Source organism: Xenopus laevis, chromosome 4S (genome assembly GCF_017654675.1).
Source record: "Xenopus laevis strain J_2021 chromosome 4S, Xenopus_laevis_v10.1, whole genome shotgun sequence".
In the NCBI taxonomy this organism is placed as follows: domain Eukaryota; kingdom Metazoa; phylum Chordata; class Amphibia; order Anura; family Pipidae; genus Xenopus; species Xenopus laevis.
In genome coordinates, this window is record NC_054378.1 from 97,142,938 (window position 1) to 97,161,775 (window position 18,838).

The 18,838-nt window shown below is 38.0% G+C and overlaps 1 protein-coding gene across 4 annotated transcripts in view; it reads left to right on the plus strand.

The window, feature by feature from the left end:
* LOC108715740 (myomegalin) overlaps positions 1-18,838 on the plus strand; it is a 102,770-nt gene that overhangs the window by 61,267 nt on the left and 22,665 nt on the right. For all 4 annotated transcript variants that reach the window (XM_041561597.1, XM_041561598.1, XM_041561596.1 and 1 more), the window contains 16 exons: positions 946-1,062; positions 1,496-1,615; positions 3,227-3,319; positions 3,585-3,794; positions 3,994-4,152; positions 5,450-5,563; positions 5,872-6,009; positions 6,672-6,851; positions 7,789-7,956; positions 8,487-8,594; positions 9,734-9,815; positions 10,099-10,196; positions 10,531-10,647; positions 11,578-11,709; positions 12,291-12,403; positions 13,497-13,639. In XM_041561597.1, the coding sequence (XP_041417531.1) occupies positions 946-1,062; positions 1,496-1,615; positions 3,227-3,319; positions 3,585-3,794; positions 3,994-4,152; positions 5,450-5,563; positions 5,872-6,009; positions 6,672-6,851; positions 7,789-7,956; positions 8,487-8,594; positions 9,734-9,815; positions 10,099-10,196; positions 10,531-10,647; positions 11,578-11,709; positions 12,291-12,403; positions 13,497-13,639 (2,092 nt within the window). The remainder of the gene's footprint in view (positions 1-945; positions 1,063-1,495; positions 1,616-3,226; positions 3,320-3,584; positions 3,795-3,993; positions 4,153-5,449; positions 5,564-5,871; positions 6,010-6,671; positions 6,852-7,788; positions 7,957-8,486; positions 8,595-9,733; positions 9,816-10,098; positions 10,197-10,530; positions 10,648-11,577; positions 11,710-12,290; positions 12,404-13,496; positions 13,640-18,838) is intronic.

Consider the following 18,838-nt stretch of genomic DNA (forward strand, 5'->3'; position numbering starts at 1 on the left):
TTTTGGCACCCTAGGCAAGGGCTTCAATCAGTGCCCCCCCATCCGGCCCTACATTATCATTTTCCACCTTACCATTCATACTGCTTCCTGTACCTGTGCCAGCAGTCATTATGTTGCCCCGTGTACCTGGGCCAGGGCCTATCATATTACCCCTATTTGTACCTGTGCCAACGGCAGTCAATCACTCAGATTACCCCCAAGACCCCAATCTGTACTTGTGCCAGCATAAGACAAAACATCCGTCATAGTGTTACCCCCAGTCTGTAATTATGCCAGCAGCAACCAAAACAATCCATCATATTGCCCCTAATTTGTACCTGTGCCAGCAGAAGACAAAAATCCATCATAATGCCCCAAACATCTGTGTACCTGTGCCAGCAGCTATCATATTACCCCCATTTGTACATGTGCCAGCAGCAGCCAATCCCTCGTATTGCCCCCAATCTGTACCTGTGCCAGCAGGAGCCAAAAATCCACCATATTGCCCACAAATATGTAGCCAAGAGGGAGGTGGGGAGTGCCTACAGTACAAATCACTGGCAAGAGGGGGTTGGAATAGGCGGTTTATACAATTAAAAAACTATTAAAGGCCAATCAAACCAGGGTTTAAAAAAAAGAAAAGAAAATCCCCCCTAAAAGTGCGCCCCCATCATGATTGCGCCCTAGGCGGCCGCCTACTCTGCCTACCCCTAGTTCCGGCCCTGAGTATAAACCTTGGAGGAACAGAACTTGAGTTTTAGATCATGAGGATAATTTAATTAGAGTTGAAATTACAATAAAATGCAGTATTTAGTTATTCTGCAAGTTTTCATTGCATACATATGAACATACTGTAGGTAACTAAATGACAAAATGTAGTTTTTGAAATGGAATAGCTGCCCTATGATGTATGCTTTTATATTTGGAAGGCAGTGCACATATTAAATGCATTGTTTTATTTTTCAGAATTTGCTTGAGAAGCAACATCAGAAGGTATCTCAGTATGAGGTATTGTCTGCAAAGCATGTGTCAGACTTGCAGGCTCTCCAGGGAAGGTTCCAGGAAACAGAGGCCTCCAATAAGGTATCGATAATACAGTGACATTCTGATTATATTATACCTCTACTGGAACATAACCATTTTTTCTAAACATCCACTAGATTGGAATGGGAGTTAAAAGGTTTCTTTCAATTTGATGGAATTAGTACTTGTTTGCCACTTCTAGGCTTGATCCATTAACACTGCAAGAAGATGTCCATCACAGATGAGAGATAGATAAAGGAACAACAATAGTAACCCTCAACCTTTTCCTAAATCTAGTTTAATTTAACCTATACAGCAAATGTATACCGATTTTAAGTTATGTTGCAATAAAACAATCCTCAAATTCAAGGTTACTATACATAAAGTGTCACAAAGAAGCCATTTTAGTTTTAGGAAAGTAGCTTTTTAATCAAGAGAAGGTTTGTACCATATTACCATCCTTTGGTGTTTGACATGTCTGCATTCATACTAGATGCTGCAGGAGAGTTTGCACCAAGTGACAGCAGAGTTGAGCTCTGCACGGGAATTATCTTGCAATCAAGAGCGCATTATCCAAAGCCTAAGGGAAACTCTGCAAAGCAGAGACAATGAGGTAAGTCATCAACAGTATTGAATAACAGCATCCAGCATTAGATAATGAATCCAATACCTGCGCTGAATTTTGTATGTAGTACCCAGGCACCAGTCCTTTCTTTCTTCCTCAGGATGTACCAAACTGTAGATTTTGCCACTCCTAATATTGTAGAAAATTCTCTGCAGTCTCTGTTTTTGCAGTTTAAGGATGGCTTGTTTCACCTGTATGGAGAGCTCCTTTGACCGCATGTTGTCTGTTCACAGAAAAATCTTCCATATAAAAGCACCCCCCCCCCTCTCAAATCAACTCCAGGGCTTTTATCTGCTTCATTGATAAACTTAAAGGGATACTGTCATGGGAAAAAAAAATTTTTTTAAAATGAATCAGTTAATAGTGCTGCTCCAGCAGAATTCTGCACTGAAATCCATTTCTCAAAAGAGCAAACAGATTTTTCTATATTCAATTTTGAAATCTGACATGGGGCTAGACATATTGTCAATTTCCCAGCTGTCATGTGACTTGTGCTCTGATAAACTTCAATCACTCTTTACTGCTGTACTGCAAGTAGGAGTGATATCACCCCCTCCCTTTTCCCCCCAGCAGCCAAACAAAATAACAATAGGAAGGTAACCAGATAACAGCTCCCTAACACAAGATAACAGCTGCCTGGTAGATCTAAGAACAACACTCAATAGTAAAAACCCATGTCTCACTGAGACACATTCAGTTACATTGAGAAGGAAAAACAGCAGCCTGCCAAAAAGCATTTCTCTCCTAAAGTGCAGGCACAAGTCACATGACCAGGGGCAGCTGGGAAATTGACAAAATGTCTAGCCCCATGTGAGATTTCAAAATTGAATATAAAAAAATCTGTTTGCTCTTTTGAGAAAGGGATTTCAGTGCAGAATTCTGCTGGAGCATCACTATTAACTGATTTATTTTGAAAAAATGTTTTTTTTCCCATGACAGTATCCATTTAACAAAGGAATTGCCTCACACCTGTCCCTGAAATAGCCTTTGAGTCAAATGTCCAATTACTATTGAGACACTGAAATTAAGTGTATGTTTAAAAACAAATTAAAAAAAAAAAAAAGACTTTAGTTCATCACATTTTTATGCAATCTTTTTGTTCAACCCACTGAATTAAAGCTGCAGTTCAACTTCATCTGAGTTGTTTCATTTAAAATTCATTGTAGTAATGTACAGAACCAAAATTAGAAAAAAAGTTGCCTGTCCAAATATTTATGGACCTAACCGTATATGTGTGTGTGTGTGTGTGTATATATATTATATATATATATATATATATATATATATATATATATATATATATATATATATATATATATATATATATATACATATATATATATATATATATATACATATATATATATATATACATATATATATATACATATACATACATATATATAGTTCCTTACTTGGACAAAATTGTTTCCAGTTATATGGTCTAGACATAAGTTCTAAGACAGTTGAAATGCACACTTTCGGGCCCAATGTAGTGTATGAGGAAAACTGCCACTTGCATATATAAATTATGTTTATTTGACCCATTTGGGGAATATTCTTCAGCCAAGCAATATCATAGTTTTTGTTTTCCTTTAGGTCTCGGATTCGTACCATATAGTAGAAGGACACAATGATACCATAGTGAAACTACAAAAGATGCTTCAGAAAAGTCAAACTGAACAGTTACAGGTAACTAAATATGTTTGGTTACTGCTTCACATTGTATTGCTTAATTAGTGCTGTGATGGAAGAGATTGGGTTCTGTTCTGTAGATTGCCTATAAGTGAATATACCTGTGCATTAAAACAAGAAATCCGTATATAGTATAATGGCCATTATAGATGTAATGTACCAGAGCACTATAAGTGAACTGCTCACTATGATCCCAAGATCCCTCTTCTATATAAACCCAATAATGTTGCTGTAAAATGTTCCTATGGTGTGATTTTTGCAGGCTTCCCAAATTACCCCGTCCCAACAGCAGCTGCAGCTGTTGGATCTCCAGAACACTTTGTTCTGTACACAGAGGGAACTGCAGAAGCAACAGAGGACCCTCCGGCAAAAGGAGCGTCAACTGACTGACTTGAAGCAATCCCAGAAATTGCTGGAAGCTGATTTACTTGAGGGACATCAACAGAAAGAGACTACTTGGAAGCACAATCAGGTACTGGTGTGGTATCTCTTTTAAAAGAAAGCAAATGAACCTTTCAGTCCTGGCTTTATGGTGACACAGGGAGCATTTAACTCTGAATGTTAGGCTTTCTGTCGGTTAATGCAATTAGTAATGAATAACACATAAGACCACAAAGAAATGAAACAAATATAAATGTGGATTGAATAGTGATTGTAGTGTGTGTTGTTAGGAGCTGCATGGAGTACTGCACAGGCTACAGACTGAGCTGCAGGAGAAAATTCAGCTTTTTCAGAATAGAGAAGAGGAGAAATGCACCAAGTTGCGCGCTCAGGAGAACTGTATCCAGCAGCTCCAACAAACTGTGACCCAGAAGGAGCAACTGCTGCAGGTGAGCAAAGAACACTGATGTAGGGTGCGTTAAGGTATTTTACCCTGACATATACGAGATATTCATAATTGCTAATAGTTAAAACCTAAGCCCCACCCACCAATGGGCTCAGTCCTCCCTTTTGCTGGCTTATGTATCTGTTTTGTATCAGCCAGTCACTTAGTGGTGCAAGGTGGGTTGGGCGTGGTACATGTCTGCTATAAACTGGAAGTAAATGGCTGTATTGCCTATCATAGCAATGATCCAGCTCTAGCTTATCTACTTTCAAGAACACTGTGTAGAGTGTACAGTTCTGAGTATCCCCTGACTATATTTTGGAGTTATAGCTCAGTACTTGACAGTTGGGACTGCCCTGCTGTTGTGAGGCTTCAACTTTGAATTGTTAGAAAATAGTAGTATTAAATAGTAGTATTGAGTTGCTGACCATTCTTGTCTAAATATATGTGCAACACTCATTATGGCTAGCAGTGGTAATAAAGGACTTGGTGCTTCTCTAGTGATTGCAGGAGAATTTCTGCCTAAAGCTTTCTCCAGAACTTTCAGTTGATACCCATCTGACTGCGTGAAAGTCTTTAAAAGGGATTCTGTCATGATTTTCATGGTGTAGTTTTTACACTGCAAATAATTCACTCTACAATATAAAATTTAATTCCTGAACCAGCAAGTGTATTTTTTGTTACTTGCAATATTGTGTAGGCAGCAATCTCAGGTAATTTTGCCTGGTCGTGTGCTTTCAGAAGGAGCCAGCACTTTAGGATGGAACTGCTTTCTGGCAGGCTGTTGTTTCTCCTGCCAAATGTAACTGAATGTGTCCCATTGGGACCTGGATTTTACTATTAAGTGCTGCTCTTAGATCTACCAGGGAGCTGTTATCTTTTTTAAGGGAGCTGCTATCTGGTTACCTTCTCATTGTTCTGTTGTTAAGCTGCTGGGGGGGACAGGGAGGAGGGTGGTATCATTCTGACTTGCAGTACAGCAGTAAAGAGTGACTGAAGTTTATCAGAGCAGAAGTCACATGACTGGGGCAGCTGGGAAACTGACAATATGTTGTCCCATGTCAGATTTCAAAATTAAATATAAAAAAATCTGTTTGCTCTTTTGAGAAACGGATTTCAGTACAGAATTTTGCTGGAGCAGCACTATTAACTGATTTGTTAATCGGCTCATGCCTAAGTTATGAGCTGAGAGTATTTCTGATATTTTGAGTTTTTATGGAATTTATTATTATTATAATTATTATTATTATTATTATTATAAGATTATTTCGTTAAATAGACCCCTTGATTTTTTTCCCCAGGATTATATGGACCTTTTGAAATACCAACAGTGCCTAGGAAAACACCCAGGTGGCAGCGAGCACATGCTTGACAAATTATGCCAGAGAATCAAGGACAGAGATGCAGCTTTAGAGGTATATAGAATGATAGCACTCATGTATGGTATGGTCATGTAAGGTCACGTGATAATATTAATATTGGGTAATATTTAGAATGGCATACCTATCTTTTGCTGAACTGCATTCTGTTTTTCACCAGGAGTTGTAGTTCACCAAGAGCTGAAGAAACTGTAATGTTGACAATAGAAAAGACATTTATAGTTGTTTGTTCTGAGGAGTACTGTACACACATCCTGATCATCCAATTACAGGCCATTTTATAATACACCAGTTAACCTTTACCCAAGCTTATGACTAACATAGTCACTTCTCCTTTATACCAGCAAGCAGTGGATGATAAATTCTGTGTACTGGAAGAGAAAGAAAAGGAGATCCAGCAGCTAAAGATGATAATACGAGAAAAACAGCGTGACTTGGAACGGCTGCAGAGTGTTCTTTCTGGCAACGAGGAAACCATAAATGTAGGATCTGATCTGAAACCAATTTTCTAGATAATGTTTCATATTTGTTGAGGATCCCGTCTAGTTGATATGAGAGCCTATAACTTTTTGTGGTATAAGATCTAGGAATAAATTGTGTTCATTTTCCATCCTATAATGTCAGTATGATTATTAAATTGGACACATGAAGTTACCATTAGCAACCAATCAGCAGATGTTTACAACAGTCTAATAAGAGTTAGAAAATAATAGGGATGCACCGAATCCAGGATTGGGCCGGTTCCAGCATGATTCGGATTCGGCCGAATCCATCTGCCCGTCTTAACTGAATCCTAATCCTAATTTACAAATACAAATTAGGTGCAGGGAGGGAAATTGCGTGACTTTTTGTCACAAAACAAGGAAGTAAAAAATGTTTTCCACTTCCCACCCCAAATTTGCACAATTTGCATGTGCAAATTAGGAATCGGTTCGTTATTCGGCCAAATATTTCGCAAAGGATTCGGGGGTGTGGCTGAATCCAAAATAGTGGATTCGGTGCATCCCTAGAAAATAAAAGCCTTCTAGCACCTATGTTGGTAAATAAGCCTCCCTATGTTGGTAAATAAGCCTCCCTATGTTGGTAAATAAGCCTCCCTGCTATATGTACATAACATGACACAATTGAAATGCACACATTTTAGAGCCTGGATAACCTCATGAAGTCCAAAGATGTGGAATTGGAACACATTTCAGCAGCTTATAAAAACCTAGAATGGCTGAAACAGTCAATGGAAGAGAAAAACCAATGTTCACTGAAGGAGAGAGAATCAATTATCCAGCAACTGCAGCAAGCTCTGCAACAGAGGAGCAAAGAAATTCAGGTACTTATTGCAGAAGTCCTTCTTAACCTTTGAAAAATTATACTTTATGTATGTTGTGACAAAGCAGGAATGGATTTACCATTATGCAGTAGTGTTGAACTTTCAGTGCTTTGCAAGTATCATAACCTAATGTACAGATATGGGATCCGGTATCTGGAAACCCATTATCCAGATAGCTCCGAATTACAGAAAGCCTGTCTCTCATAAACTCCATTTTGTCCAAATAATCCACATTTTTAATAATTATTTCCTATTTCTCTGTAATGATAAAACAGTACAGGGACCTGTTATCCAGAATGTTTGGGAACTGGGGCTTTCAGGGTAATGGATCTTTCTGTAATTTAGATACATACATTATGTCTACTAGAAATACATGGTAAATAAACCCAAATAGGCTGGCTTTGCTTCCAATAAGGATTAATTATATCTTAGTTGGGATCAAGTACAAGGCATTATTTTATTATTACAGAGAAAAAGGAAATCATTTTTAAAAAGTTGGATTATTTGGATAAAATTGAGTCTATGGGAGAAGTCCATTCTGTAATTCGGAGCTTTCTGGATAATGGGTTTCCGGATAACGGATCTCCTATCTTGTACTTGATCGAAACTAAGATATAGTTAATCCTTATTGAAAGCAAAACCAGCTTATTGGGTTTATTTAATGTTTGGATGATTTTCTAGTAGACTTAAGATATAAATATCCAAATTAAGGAAAGATCAGTTATCCGGAATACCCCAGGTTCCGAGCATTCTGGATAATAGATCCCATACCTGTACAGGGAATCTAGTCTAAAATGAAATCATTTTTATTTTTTTTATTTAACAATTCATAATGTTTTGCACCATGGCGCAGTTTTAATAAATCTTTGCATCAGCAATACTTTAATAGCCAGTACTGCAAATAACCTGTTTAGCACTGACAAAATATACATTACAGGAGATGACGACAACCTTCCTTCAGAAGTCTGAGCTGGGCAGTTTTGAGCTGATACAAGAGTTACAAGCCTGCCTGGAATGTAAAGAGAAAATGCTGCAGGAGGCTCTTCATGATAGAAGCCAACAGGCCGATGAACACACGAGAGAGCTGGAGGAACTTATTACCAGTGTGAGTAAAATTGCAGAGGTTTAGAATACCAGGCTGCAATCCTTATTGATAATTATTATCTTCAAATGGCTTTGCTCCAGTGCTAATTACACCAGCATTGTATTGTTAAGCATCATATTAAGCATATTAAATACATCAACACGCTCAATTAATATCACAAAGTGCTCTTCATTTGCAAGAGAGTCCTGCATTTTATGGAGACTGAAAGATGTTTTGGGATAAAATGGAAAGACATCTGCAATAAGGGATTGCAGTTGGAGATGTGTGTCCTTATGATATTAATTGTCTTGTTGCAAAGACATTTTGCAGCCATGCCATATTTTTCAATTACTACTATGTTTTCAAACAAAGTGTTCTCGTCTATGAATTTCATTGCTGGCAGAATGTAGTAATATTAATTGAATTCTAACAGGAATGGGGTTAATATTTACATTACTGAATGAAGTAATATGAAGAAAAATAAAGAGTAAAAATTCTAGGTAGTACAATATCACGTTAATCCCAATGCTAGTTTTATTTTATTATACTAGATGGCATCAGAAAAAATGGGTCAAGGTTTTTTCTGCAAGAGCTGTGCTCTAAGAGAAAAACAGAATTCAGATATGGATCAGTCTCCAGCATCCCAGAAAACAGTTAAGGTAAAGCTATGTCTTGGATTTTTTTTTAAAGGGATACTGTCATGGGAAATTTGTTTTTTCTCAAAATGAATCAGTTAATAGTGCTGCTCCAGCAGAATTCTGCACTGAAATCCATTTCTACTAACAGATTTTTTTATATTCAATTTTGAAATCTGATATGGGGCTAGACATATTGTCAATTTCCCAGCTGCCCCAAGTCATGTGACTTGTGCTCTGAAAAACTTCAATCAATCTTTACTGCTGTACTGCAAGTTGGAGTGATATCACCCCCCTCCCTTTTCCCCCCAGCATCCAAACAAAAGAACAATGGGAAGGTAACCAGATAGCAGCTCCCTAACATAAGATAACAGCTGCCTGGTAGATCTAAGAACAACACTCAATAGTAAAAACCCATGTCCCACTGAGACACATTCAGTTACATTGAGAAGGAAAAACGGCAGCCTGCCATAAAGCATTTCTTTCCTAAAGTGCAGGCACAAGTCACATGACCAGGGGCAGCTAGGAAACTGACAAAATGTCTAGCCCCATGTCAGATTTCAAAATTGAATATAAAAAATCAGTTTGCTCTTTTGAGAAATGGATTTCAGTGCAGAATTCTGCTGGAGCAGCACTATTAAGTGATTCATTTTGAATTTTTTTTTTTCCCATGACAGGATCCCTTTAAGATTGGCTATTTCTGGTCTAGTCACTGTCAGTATTGTATGCTAATACCCTTCTTTATCTATCGGCAAATTGAAGGATTAGTGCAAAATGGGCAGATTTAGGAGAACTTGATCTTTTGATCCTTAGACCTTAAAGGGATCCTGTCATCGGAAAACATGTTTTTTTCAAAACGCACCAGTTAATAGTGCTACTCCAGCAGAATTCTGCACTTTATGTACCACAAATTAAATTGTCACACAAAAATATGTGTACAATACATTTAATACCAAAACATGTTGCATTATAAGTGCACATTTGATCTAATTAGAACTTTTCTGGGACACAGGATCAACAATAGGGAACACGCAGGAACAGGGTAGTTGATCAAGACTAAAAAAATGGCAGCATGGCTGTCCATTTCCTTGGTTTACCCACTATCATACCCACTAGAGTTATTATGGCTATTAACATGCATTTATATGTGCTATTGTTTTCAGCAGTTAGGGAACTCCAAGCCTCTTTCTGATCATCCAGTCTCCGTATGTGTGACTTCTTTGTCTGCAGATCTCAAAGCTCCAGGTGAGTTGGTGGGAAATAACACCCTTATATCTTTGCAATCCCATGTGCTAGTATATACAAGTACCAGTCTGGGTCAGTTAGTTTTATATTACAGAAAAACGCTGATTGGATGCAGTTCATGGTTGATATGCCTAGTGGTGACTGAAGACTAATCATTCCCAAACTGTATTAGGATACATTTTACAATAGAAGTAGCTACTTTGTCATTCAGTATGCGATCGACTAAGCGTTACATTTTACTTGAAATACTTGGCGTATTAATCAATTGCTGACTTTACTTTAGCAGATGCACAGAATAACCAAACCGAAATGTTGGAGAGTGAACTTGCCAAAGCCAAAGATGATCTGCAGCTTGTTCTGAGGAAAGAAAAGGAAAACCAGGTATATGTATACAATGTTTACATTGTTTTATTGGTCACTAAAATATAATTTACTGTTTATAAAAAAAACTATAACCCTGTGGTCTTTTCTTTACATATAAGGTTTACTGATCAGTTATAGAACCCTAAACTGAATATGTATCCCTCTATTTAAATTATTTCAGCCCCAAGCCCAGAGCAAACATGAAATGTACCATGCACCCTTCTGAGGGTTCCTAGGCTGCAAGTGAGGCCCTTGAAATCTACCATCTTGTCCACTACTGTTATTTCATCTACATCAGTTTTACTATTTTCTTGGAAACAGAGGTCTAAATGCATCTGGTTTTCTCACACAGATCGAAGTTTCAGCTCTGCAGTCTATCATAAGAGAGCAAAGTGAGCAGCTGCAGGAGCAAGCTGCAGACATGGATGCTTTGAGCAGGAACATTCAAATAAAAGAAGATCTAATCAAGGTGAACTTTTCATGAGACTCAATAAGCGACACCTTTTGCATTAACTTACTATACTGACTTTTGTGGCACTGCATCTGACCCAATACTTGGGCTCTAGATACTAGGGAAATGTGTGTCTTGTCTGTTGAGATTCCAGTAACCACTCACAAGCAGTCATGCCTTACCTTTGTTGTCTCTACTTTTATAAACCATGTGTGTCATCATTTTTATATGATATGAGAGGGATTATTCACTTTTTCTGAAGATTCTTTTCTTAAAGTGGACCTGTCACACAGACACAAAAATCTGTATAATAAAAGTCCTTTTCAAATTAAACATGAAATCCAATTTCTATTTTTTATTAAAGCATTCATAGCTGTTGTAAGCTCATTTAAACATCTCATCTGTCAATCAAATATTGTCTGCCCCTCCTCTTTGCCATGGGCATAGAGGCGGGGCAAGCAATTACTTTCACTTTCCATTCAGCACTTCCTAGATGTCACTGCTCTCCCCACATATCCCCGTTCTCTTTAACATTTAATTGTTTAGCCAGTGCATGGGAATGGACAGCGGGTCCCCCATTCTGGTGCACAAACAAGATTCTGAGATGATACAAGGCTTTCCTTAAAAACAGTGTCCACAACATGGCTCCTGCCTGCTTGCTATCATTTTGAATTCCCAGACTGAAGGAAATTCAAATAATTTATATAGTGTAATTAAAGTTTATTTTGCTTGACTAATGTGATAAAATAGGATTTTTAATAATTTTTTTGGGTGACGGGTACCCTTTAAATTGAGTAGGGGGTGTAGAAATCGGAAAAGTTTCCCCGCATTATGAGGCAGACTAAGTTAAAATCTGTTTCAAGGTGTACCTACATATAAGTATAGTTCCTATCCTTTCTGGCATGTGTAAATATTATAAATGCCTGATCCAGTTGTCTTGGGGTTTAGGATCTGCAGATGCAATTAGTTGATCCAGAGGAGATGCCTACAGTGGAGCGCCTTACTCAAGAGGTCCTAAGCCTAAAAGAAAAGTTGAGTGCATCAGGTGTGCAAGAACATGGCACTGGTCGTTACCAGAAGGTATGCTTTAGACTTTTTAGCACTGGATATAAATGGGGGTTATTTATTAACTATATGTGTGCACTACAATTAAAGATTTTACTTAAATAAATCATGGACTAATACAAATATAATTAGTTGAACGTTCATTGGTATTTTTTTTTTTTTAAGTATTATAGCAGACCTTAATAAATGGAAAATGGACAAGCTTAATCCAGCCTTCTTTACTTTGTTCTAAAATTCTCTTATTCCTGAACAGTTTATGGACATAACTGTATGGGCACATAGAACTGACATTGTAGAGGCACTAGGTTACAGTAGGACCTAAAAAGTCCTCAAGTGATGTGTAATAGGGCTTGCAGAACCAGCCCAGGCAACCAGCATAAAGTACAGCAAGATGGAAAAATAGGTGTGTTTTTATCTATAGGGTGTAGTGTACATTTTCTGTATAACAGATTCTATACATTTGGGAATACTTGAAGTACTGGTGTATAAACGCAAGAGCCAGCTTTCTTACATTATCATTTCTTGAGATATATGTGCCTGGTTTCAAACAAGCCTTCCATTATCTAATACTCACTTTCTTCTGTTGCCTATTGCAGTTATCAAAGCTATTGGAGGATCTTGTCGCTGACAGAGGCAGGCTGAACGATGCATTACATGTAGAGAAACAGCTTTACAGCAGCCTGCTACATTTCCACTCTGACCCAGACAGGTGAGCAGCGTTCCTCTTGCTAATCAGATTGATATATATAGCATTTCACATTTATCTCTGCTTAGATGTATATATCGAGACATCCATTGTTCATTGTATGTCATGTATAAAGTGCAGCAGGATGTGCGGATTATTTCATTTATATTTAATTTAATTGGTGTTGCTATGTATACCAAATATTTACTAATGCCTTTGCATATTAAAGCCAGAATAGTTTTATTTCAATATACTGAAATTCAGAATTATTTTTTCCGTGTGGCATTGTTTCATAGTTTCAAACATTTAATAAAATGTAATTCATAAATGATGTTTACATACACAGGCACAGAACAGTTGCCCTTACAATTCATGTTCCTTCATTCTACCTCCCTCCAGTCATAAGATTCTAGCTGTTTATACAAGAGTCATTAGTGCTTCTTATCTAAATTGCAATTATTAAAGTTTATGATTGTCTAATTCCTTTCTCTCTGCATGTGAAACGCAGGGGGCAGGTAAGGATTGCTCAGTGCACTGCCTCCTATTTAACAGAATAGTGTTTCAGTATAAAAAGCACAGGGATCAGTTTGTTGAAAACAGTTCTGAATGTTCCAGACAATCCCTACTTGATGAATAAAGAATATTGTAATTTTAGGCAGCATCAATCTGGAGCATCCCAAACTAGAATCGAGGAGTCCAAAGTTCAAATAGCAGAAAAAAAGTTTTTATTTTACATTATATAAACACGTGTTTCGTGTCATCAAGAGACAATCACAGTGATTAAGTGTCTCTAGATGACAGGAAACGTGTAAGGCTTTCTCTTTTATACATAATGTAAAATAAAATCTTTTTTGTACTATTTAAACTTTGGGCTCCTGGATTCTACTTTGGGATGTTCCAGGTTGATGGCTGCCTAAATTTTCTTGATTGACTCCCCTTTGCTGAAGGTCTGTGGCATGAGCACCCTGACCCACCGTTGACTGTGGGAAGGTTATATATTTTTATCCTGGGATCCGAGCTTCAAATGTTTTAAAATGATTTCTCTTGCTGAATGTTGAAAACACACTGTAGACTTTACATTAACAGTAAATTGCCTTTATCTGCACAACTCTATTAGCATAAAATGCAGCTCCGCACTCCAGGAAGAACTGCTAACTGCACAGAAACTGACGTGCCAATTGGAAGATGCCCTAGAAAGGGCGACAGATCGCCTTTCGCAGATGGATTTGGAGAGGGGACTGGCGGCTATCACCTTTGGAGGTGGGGAGTGGGGGAATTTGAGCATTCCTCACATGCACACGCATGCCTTCTAATCTGAACTCTGGAGGGTAACCAAACACTGCCTAGTCCTTTAATGGGGCTACAGACATTACTCTTTCAGGAGCTCTGTCACTAACAGCAAATGCTTGCTAATGTTTGTTGTGGGATGTTACAAGATGGAAGTAGTATTTCCTTGCAGTTGCAGAGCTGATCGATAACCATTAGACTTATGGTTGCCCTACATCTTGTGTGTTCTTTGTATTCCACAGGTTAAATATTGTATCAGTACATACCATCCACCTCATTTTTATTTATTTCCTATCATTCCCTCAATATTAGGCCAAATAAAGTTATTTTACCGCTTCATTTTATTCCTTATTCTCCTGATATTGTGTTTAACAGCATGAATCTGTGTGTTTGTGTTTGCGCATGCCTTGGTGGATTTTATGGGTAAAGAAGATTTTTCCCCCTATACTATATATTTATAACAATATTTTCACAATTTCTCTGTGAGATCTGTTAAATCACAGTTGGTTTAGCAGCATTCACAGAGGTCGAATCAACATTCTCTCCAATTACAAAAATCCCTGTTATTTCTATTCCTTTTTGTTCCACGTTTCTCATCGTTTGTGCAGTTTGTTTTAATTATACAGTGGTTTCTTGCCATTTAAAAGCATAGAGCGATCACGCTGCTAGTATTTCTAAAGGGGGTCTATTATTATAGGGTTTCCATTTCAAGTAGTGTGTTGCCTCTCTGGCACACATTAGAAGGTGCCAATATGATTTTGCAACCCTATGGATTGCAGGTAAGAAGGGAAGTTAATACACTAGGAAAACTATTTCCACTTATTCTTCTCTTCAATAAGTAAAATAGAATAAATAGCCAGAGAGCTATTTTTGAAGATAGTATTTTAACAGTCATATAAATGGACTTCTCACAGGTTTTGATGAAACCATACTGCCTCCTGAGATGACCTTTTCCAAAGTACATGAACCTTCATTGATAACTCATGTTCCCAAAAGTGCTGCATAGTAAAATTACGTGCAAGACTTAAACATATTGTTCCCCAAATCACAAAAATCCCTGTTTGCTCATAGAAAGGACAAGTACATTGAACTTTAGAGTGTAGGTGCAGTTTTACTCTGGAGGATTAGCCCACACCAACTCATATGTGTGTGTGTGTAATCTGCCCTGCCAATCCTAACTAATAACCATGTATTATAGATACGGGTTGGCTCACGTAAATTAAGAAATTGCCGGTGCAACATGTCAGCCAGTACATGGTGTATCAGCAAATGAGTAAGTGAAGAGGAGCTGCATTTCCTCTTCATTCCCTGCCTTCCATTCATTTGTGAACTTTGCATGAATGATTGGCACAACAGAAAGGCAACTCTGTGCATTCTACATCTGTTTTGTCTATTGGCCAATCAGGAAATTGACCAATGTATGGACCTCCTCAACTTACTCTTTTTGTGCTAATCCCTCCTCCATAGCTAAGAGCAGAGCCACTGCCAAGACCCACATGCTGGGATATTGCAGGTAAGTATGGGAAACCCAATATCCAGAAAGCTCCAAAATTACAGGATGACCATCTATCATTTGCCATTCTAATTTTTGTTAATGATTTACTGGTTTTTCTCTGTAATATAAAAACACTATCTTGTGCTTGATGGTAACTAAGATGCATGTGTCCATTTTGATAGTAAAAGAAAATTATGCAACTTTAGCTGCTTGGCTTGTATTTTTTAGGACTCTAAAAATAAGTACTTGCAAAGTGCATAGAGAATTATGGCTGCTTCCATGTTTAGAGAGAACTAAGGCATATGTAAACAATGACCTCTAGTGATTAGTTTTAGTAAACATTTACAAAAATAATATCGTATATACTCGAGTATAAGCCGAGTTTTTCAGCCCCCAAAATATGCTGAAAAACTCTACCTCGGCTTATACTCTAGTCAAGCGCAAAAACGGTCGCCAGCGTCTAAGAATAGTCACCGGCGTCCAAGAATAGTCTCCAAGAATATTCGCCGGCGTCCAAGAATGGTCGCCGGCATCTCCAATGGGAGCAGAAACCCTTAATTTTTTAATTGAAACTTACCAGAAGCTGCTGCATTTCTCACCCTAGGCTTATACTCAAGTCAATAAGCTTTCCCAGTTTTTGGAGGTAAAATTAGGTACCCCGGCTTATACTCGGGAGGGCTTATACTCAAGTATATACGGTAAGAGACCATTTAACTCTAGCATATATTCTTTCTTACAACCCACTATTTCCTGTAAATATTACAAGGCATAAGGATGAAATTCAAGTTTAAAAATTAAAAGGCACCAACCCTGTAATTAATTTATTTGCCCAAAAGGTAACTCCTGTAGTGTCTCATGTAGTCTTTTGTTTATATATTGGGAGTCTAAAATGGAACCATTTGCTGCTTATTAAATTCTTCCAACTAACACATCCTGAGCATTGGCATTCAGTGTCTCAAAATGTATATTGATCTGTTTATTAGGTTGATGGATAAAAAGCCGCAAACGTGCTACACTTGGAATACACGCATATGGTGACCAGATCAGACAGCTTGGATGATTTCCATCAAATTGGCCATCTATTGCTTCTTGCATAGGGACAAACAGTTATAGTCATATAAAATGGGGTTGCTCAAAATGGAAATTCTGGCTCATACGAAGGGATGAGTGAAATGTTTTGCATAGAAAAAAAAACGACCCATAGATTATAATGGACAGTATAAAAAAAGTATTGTTGAGCAGATTGAAAAATGTCACACGAAAAACTGCCCATTGACTTTAATGTGTTTAGCAACTTTTTCGCAGTTCGCTAATTTTTGCCAAAGCAAAATTGGTCAGATTCGCCCATCATTACTTATAAAACACATTGACCATTTTAATAGGTGATTAGCCATCCTGGATATGGAAATCGGATCACTTGTTATTTTATTGTGGCAAAACGTTCTGATTTCTTAATTGCACAGTTGCTGGCCTATGTGCATTGAGCTGTCAGGGCTATGTACCCACCCATATTTGGGCATCGTGGGTGAACTTACGCCAATTTTGGACAGCAAGTATCCAAATGGGCGCTTAAAAGCCGATGTAGGTGTCGGTTCCCCTTCCCCATTCATTTGGGAGAAATTTAAGTCATAGTGCTTTGAGTTGCTGATCTCTTCTGACTTGCTCACTTATATTCATGTTTAGCATGCAATACAAATTAGATGCACAAGCCTGGCATTGGATTTAATTTTAATAGCTTCCAGTAAATGACCTTTCCTCCATGAACACCCACTATTTCCTAACCTATGGAAGCAACTGCACTTGCTATAGTTGTGCCTTAACAACCTGGAATACTAGCAAGCCATTGATATTTTCTGAGAAAATGCTTGTTCTAAATATTCTTAGGTCTATATGTAGAAGTAGTCCACTATTTCAAAAAATAATACAGAAAGATTTAGCAGTGATTCCCCTGCAGGTACTAAGTAACTCAAATCTTACATATAATCATACATATACAGATTATAAATTCAGCTTCAACACACCTAAAAATAACTGCTGGGCTTTATAGCACCATTTAATATTAGAGATTGTTCACAAACAATCAAAAGCAGGGAGTTAAGCTGGCCATAGACGCAAAGATCCGATCGTACGAATCGTACGATTTGCGGACCATGTGTGGAGAGTCCCGACATTTTTCGTCCGTCGGAGATCGGTCGTTTGGTCGATCGGACAGGTTAGAAAATTTCTGTCGCCTGCCGATAATATCTCTGCGTGTATTGCCGATCGTACGATTTTCAGTGGGAGACTGTCACTAGTGTTGTCAGACATAAGTATCGTACGATTGCTGTCAGGGGCAGAACATTGGGTGATCTGTTCTTATTTGATCGGAATGGTAAAGACTTTGATCTGAATGGTTAGTGCAGGGTCGGGAGATGGGAAAGTCCGATCGTACGTTGATTCGTACGATCGGATCTTTGCGTCTATGGCCAGCTTTACAGAATCCTATTTATGTGACGCCTGCTCTGCAAGATGAGTGACTAGCACGTGACCTAAAGGGGAGACAATGGAATAGCGCTGAAAAGCAGAGGCATTATATATAGAGACAATAGAGTACCCACGCTAAACCAAAGAGATCCGTAAATCAGGTTCTTGAAAGAAGAAGACATGAAAAGCAATGGAAACCAAATCTGATCTAATATGTACTCCAAAATGAATGCATATGTACACTTCTGCATTTTAATTGGTGCTTACTGAAATCAGTAAGAAGGGAAAGTATTTAGTCAGCTCAGAGAAATATTCAAACTGCTTACCCCAGTGTGATATTTGCTCAGGATAACCTGTTAGGAACCTGTGATATCAATGATGCCTAGCATGTAGGGCACAGCTGCCAATGTGTAGTCTAATATGTGCTAGAGTTGTGCACTGGAGTGGCACAGGTTGTTTCAACATTTATGCAAACATCTTCTATTACAAAATTGAGATACAATACCATGTATATACTGCACAAGGGATGGGAAACACTCTGTATAATACTCTATAGTGATGGCAGATAAAGATTTGTGTGCTTTGTGCTTAAAGGTGACCATAGACATACCAATTACAATCTTTCCTTGAAAAGTTTTGTCCAAGAAAGATTGTTTGTTTTAATACACATGTGAATTGTCAGATATACAGGTAAAAACAATACAAATCGACCTGTATCTGACGATTCAGCACTAACAGTGGGCGAAGTTCAGGTGTCTTCAAAGGCGCCCAATCAAAATTTTCTGCCTGGGCCGATCAACGAGCCGACCCATATCTGAGTCTTCTGCCGATATCGGTTGGCTCATCTCCTGCCATAAGCCGAATATCATACGAAAATTTGTTTTGTATGATAATATTGGTGTGTGTTTATGGCCACAGAAACCAGGCATGTCTGGTCTTCAAGGCTCCAGGTGTCGATGACTTAAAGAGGCAACATATCCCCTTGCTAAACATGAGTTGAATAAATAGCACTTATACAAAAATACTTTTTGCTAATTTTTTTAAAAATAAAATAGAAATATTTATGTTGTTTGTTGTTCCTTGCACTAACCAAAGCTAAGACTAACCAACTTCATGGTTCCTACTATGTGGTTGAAAAATGACCAGTCTTCTGAGAGGCCTCTGTATAATAAGCCACCCCTTATCTCAAAGCAAATCAAATGCTGCCACAGGGA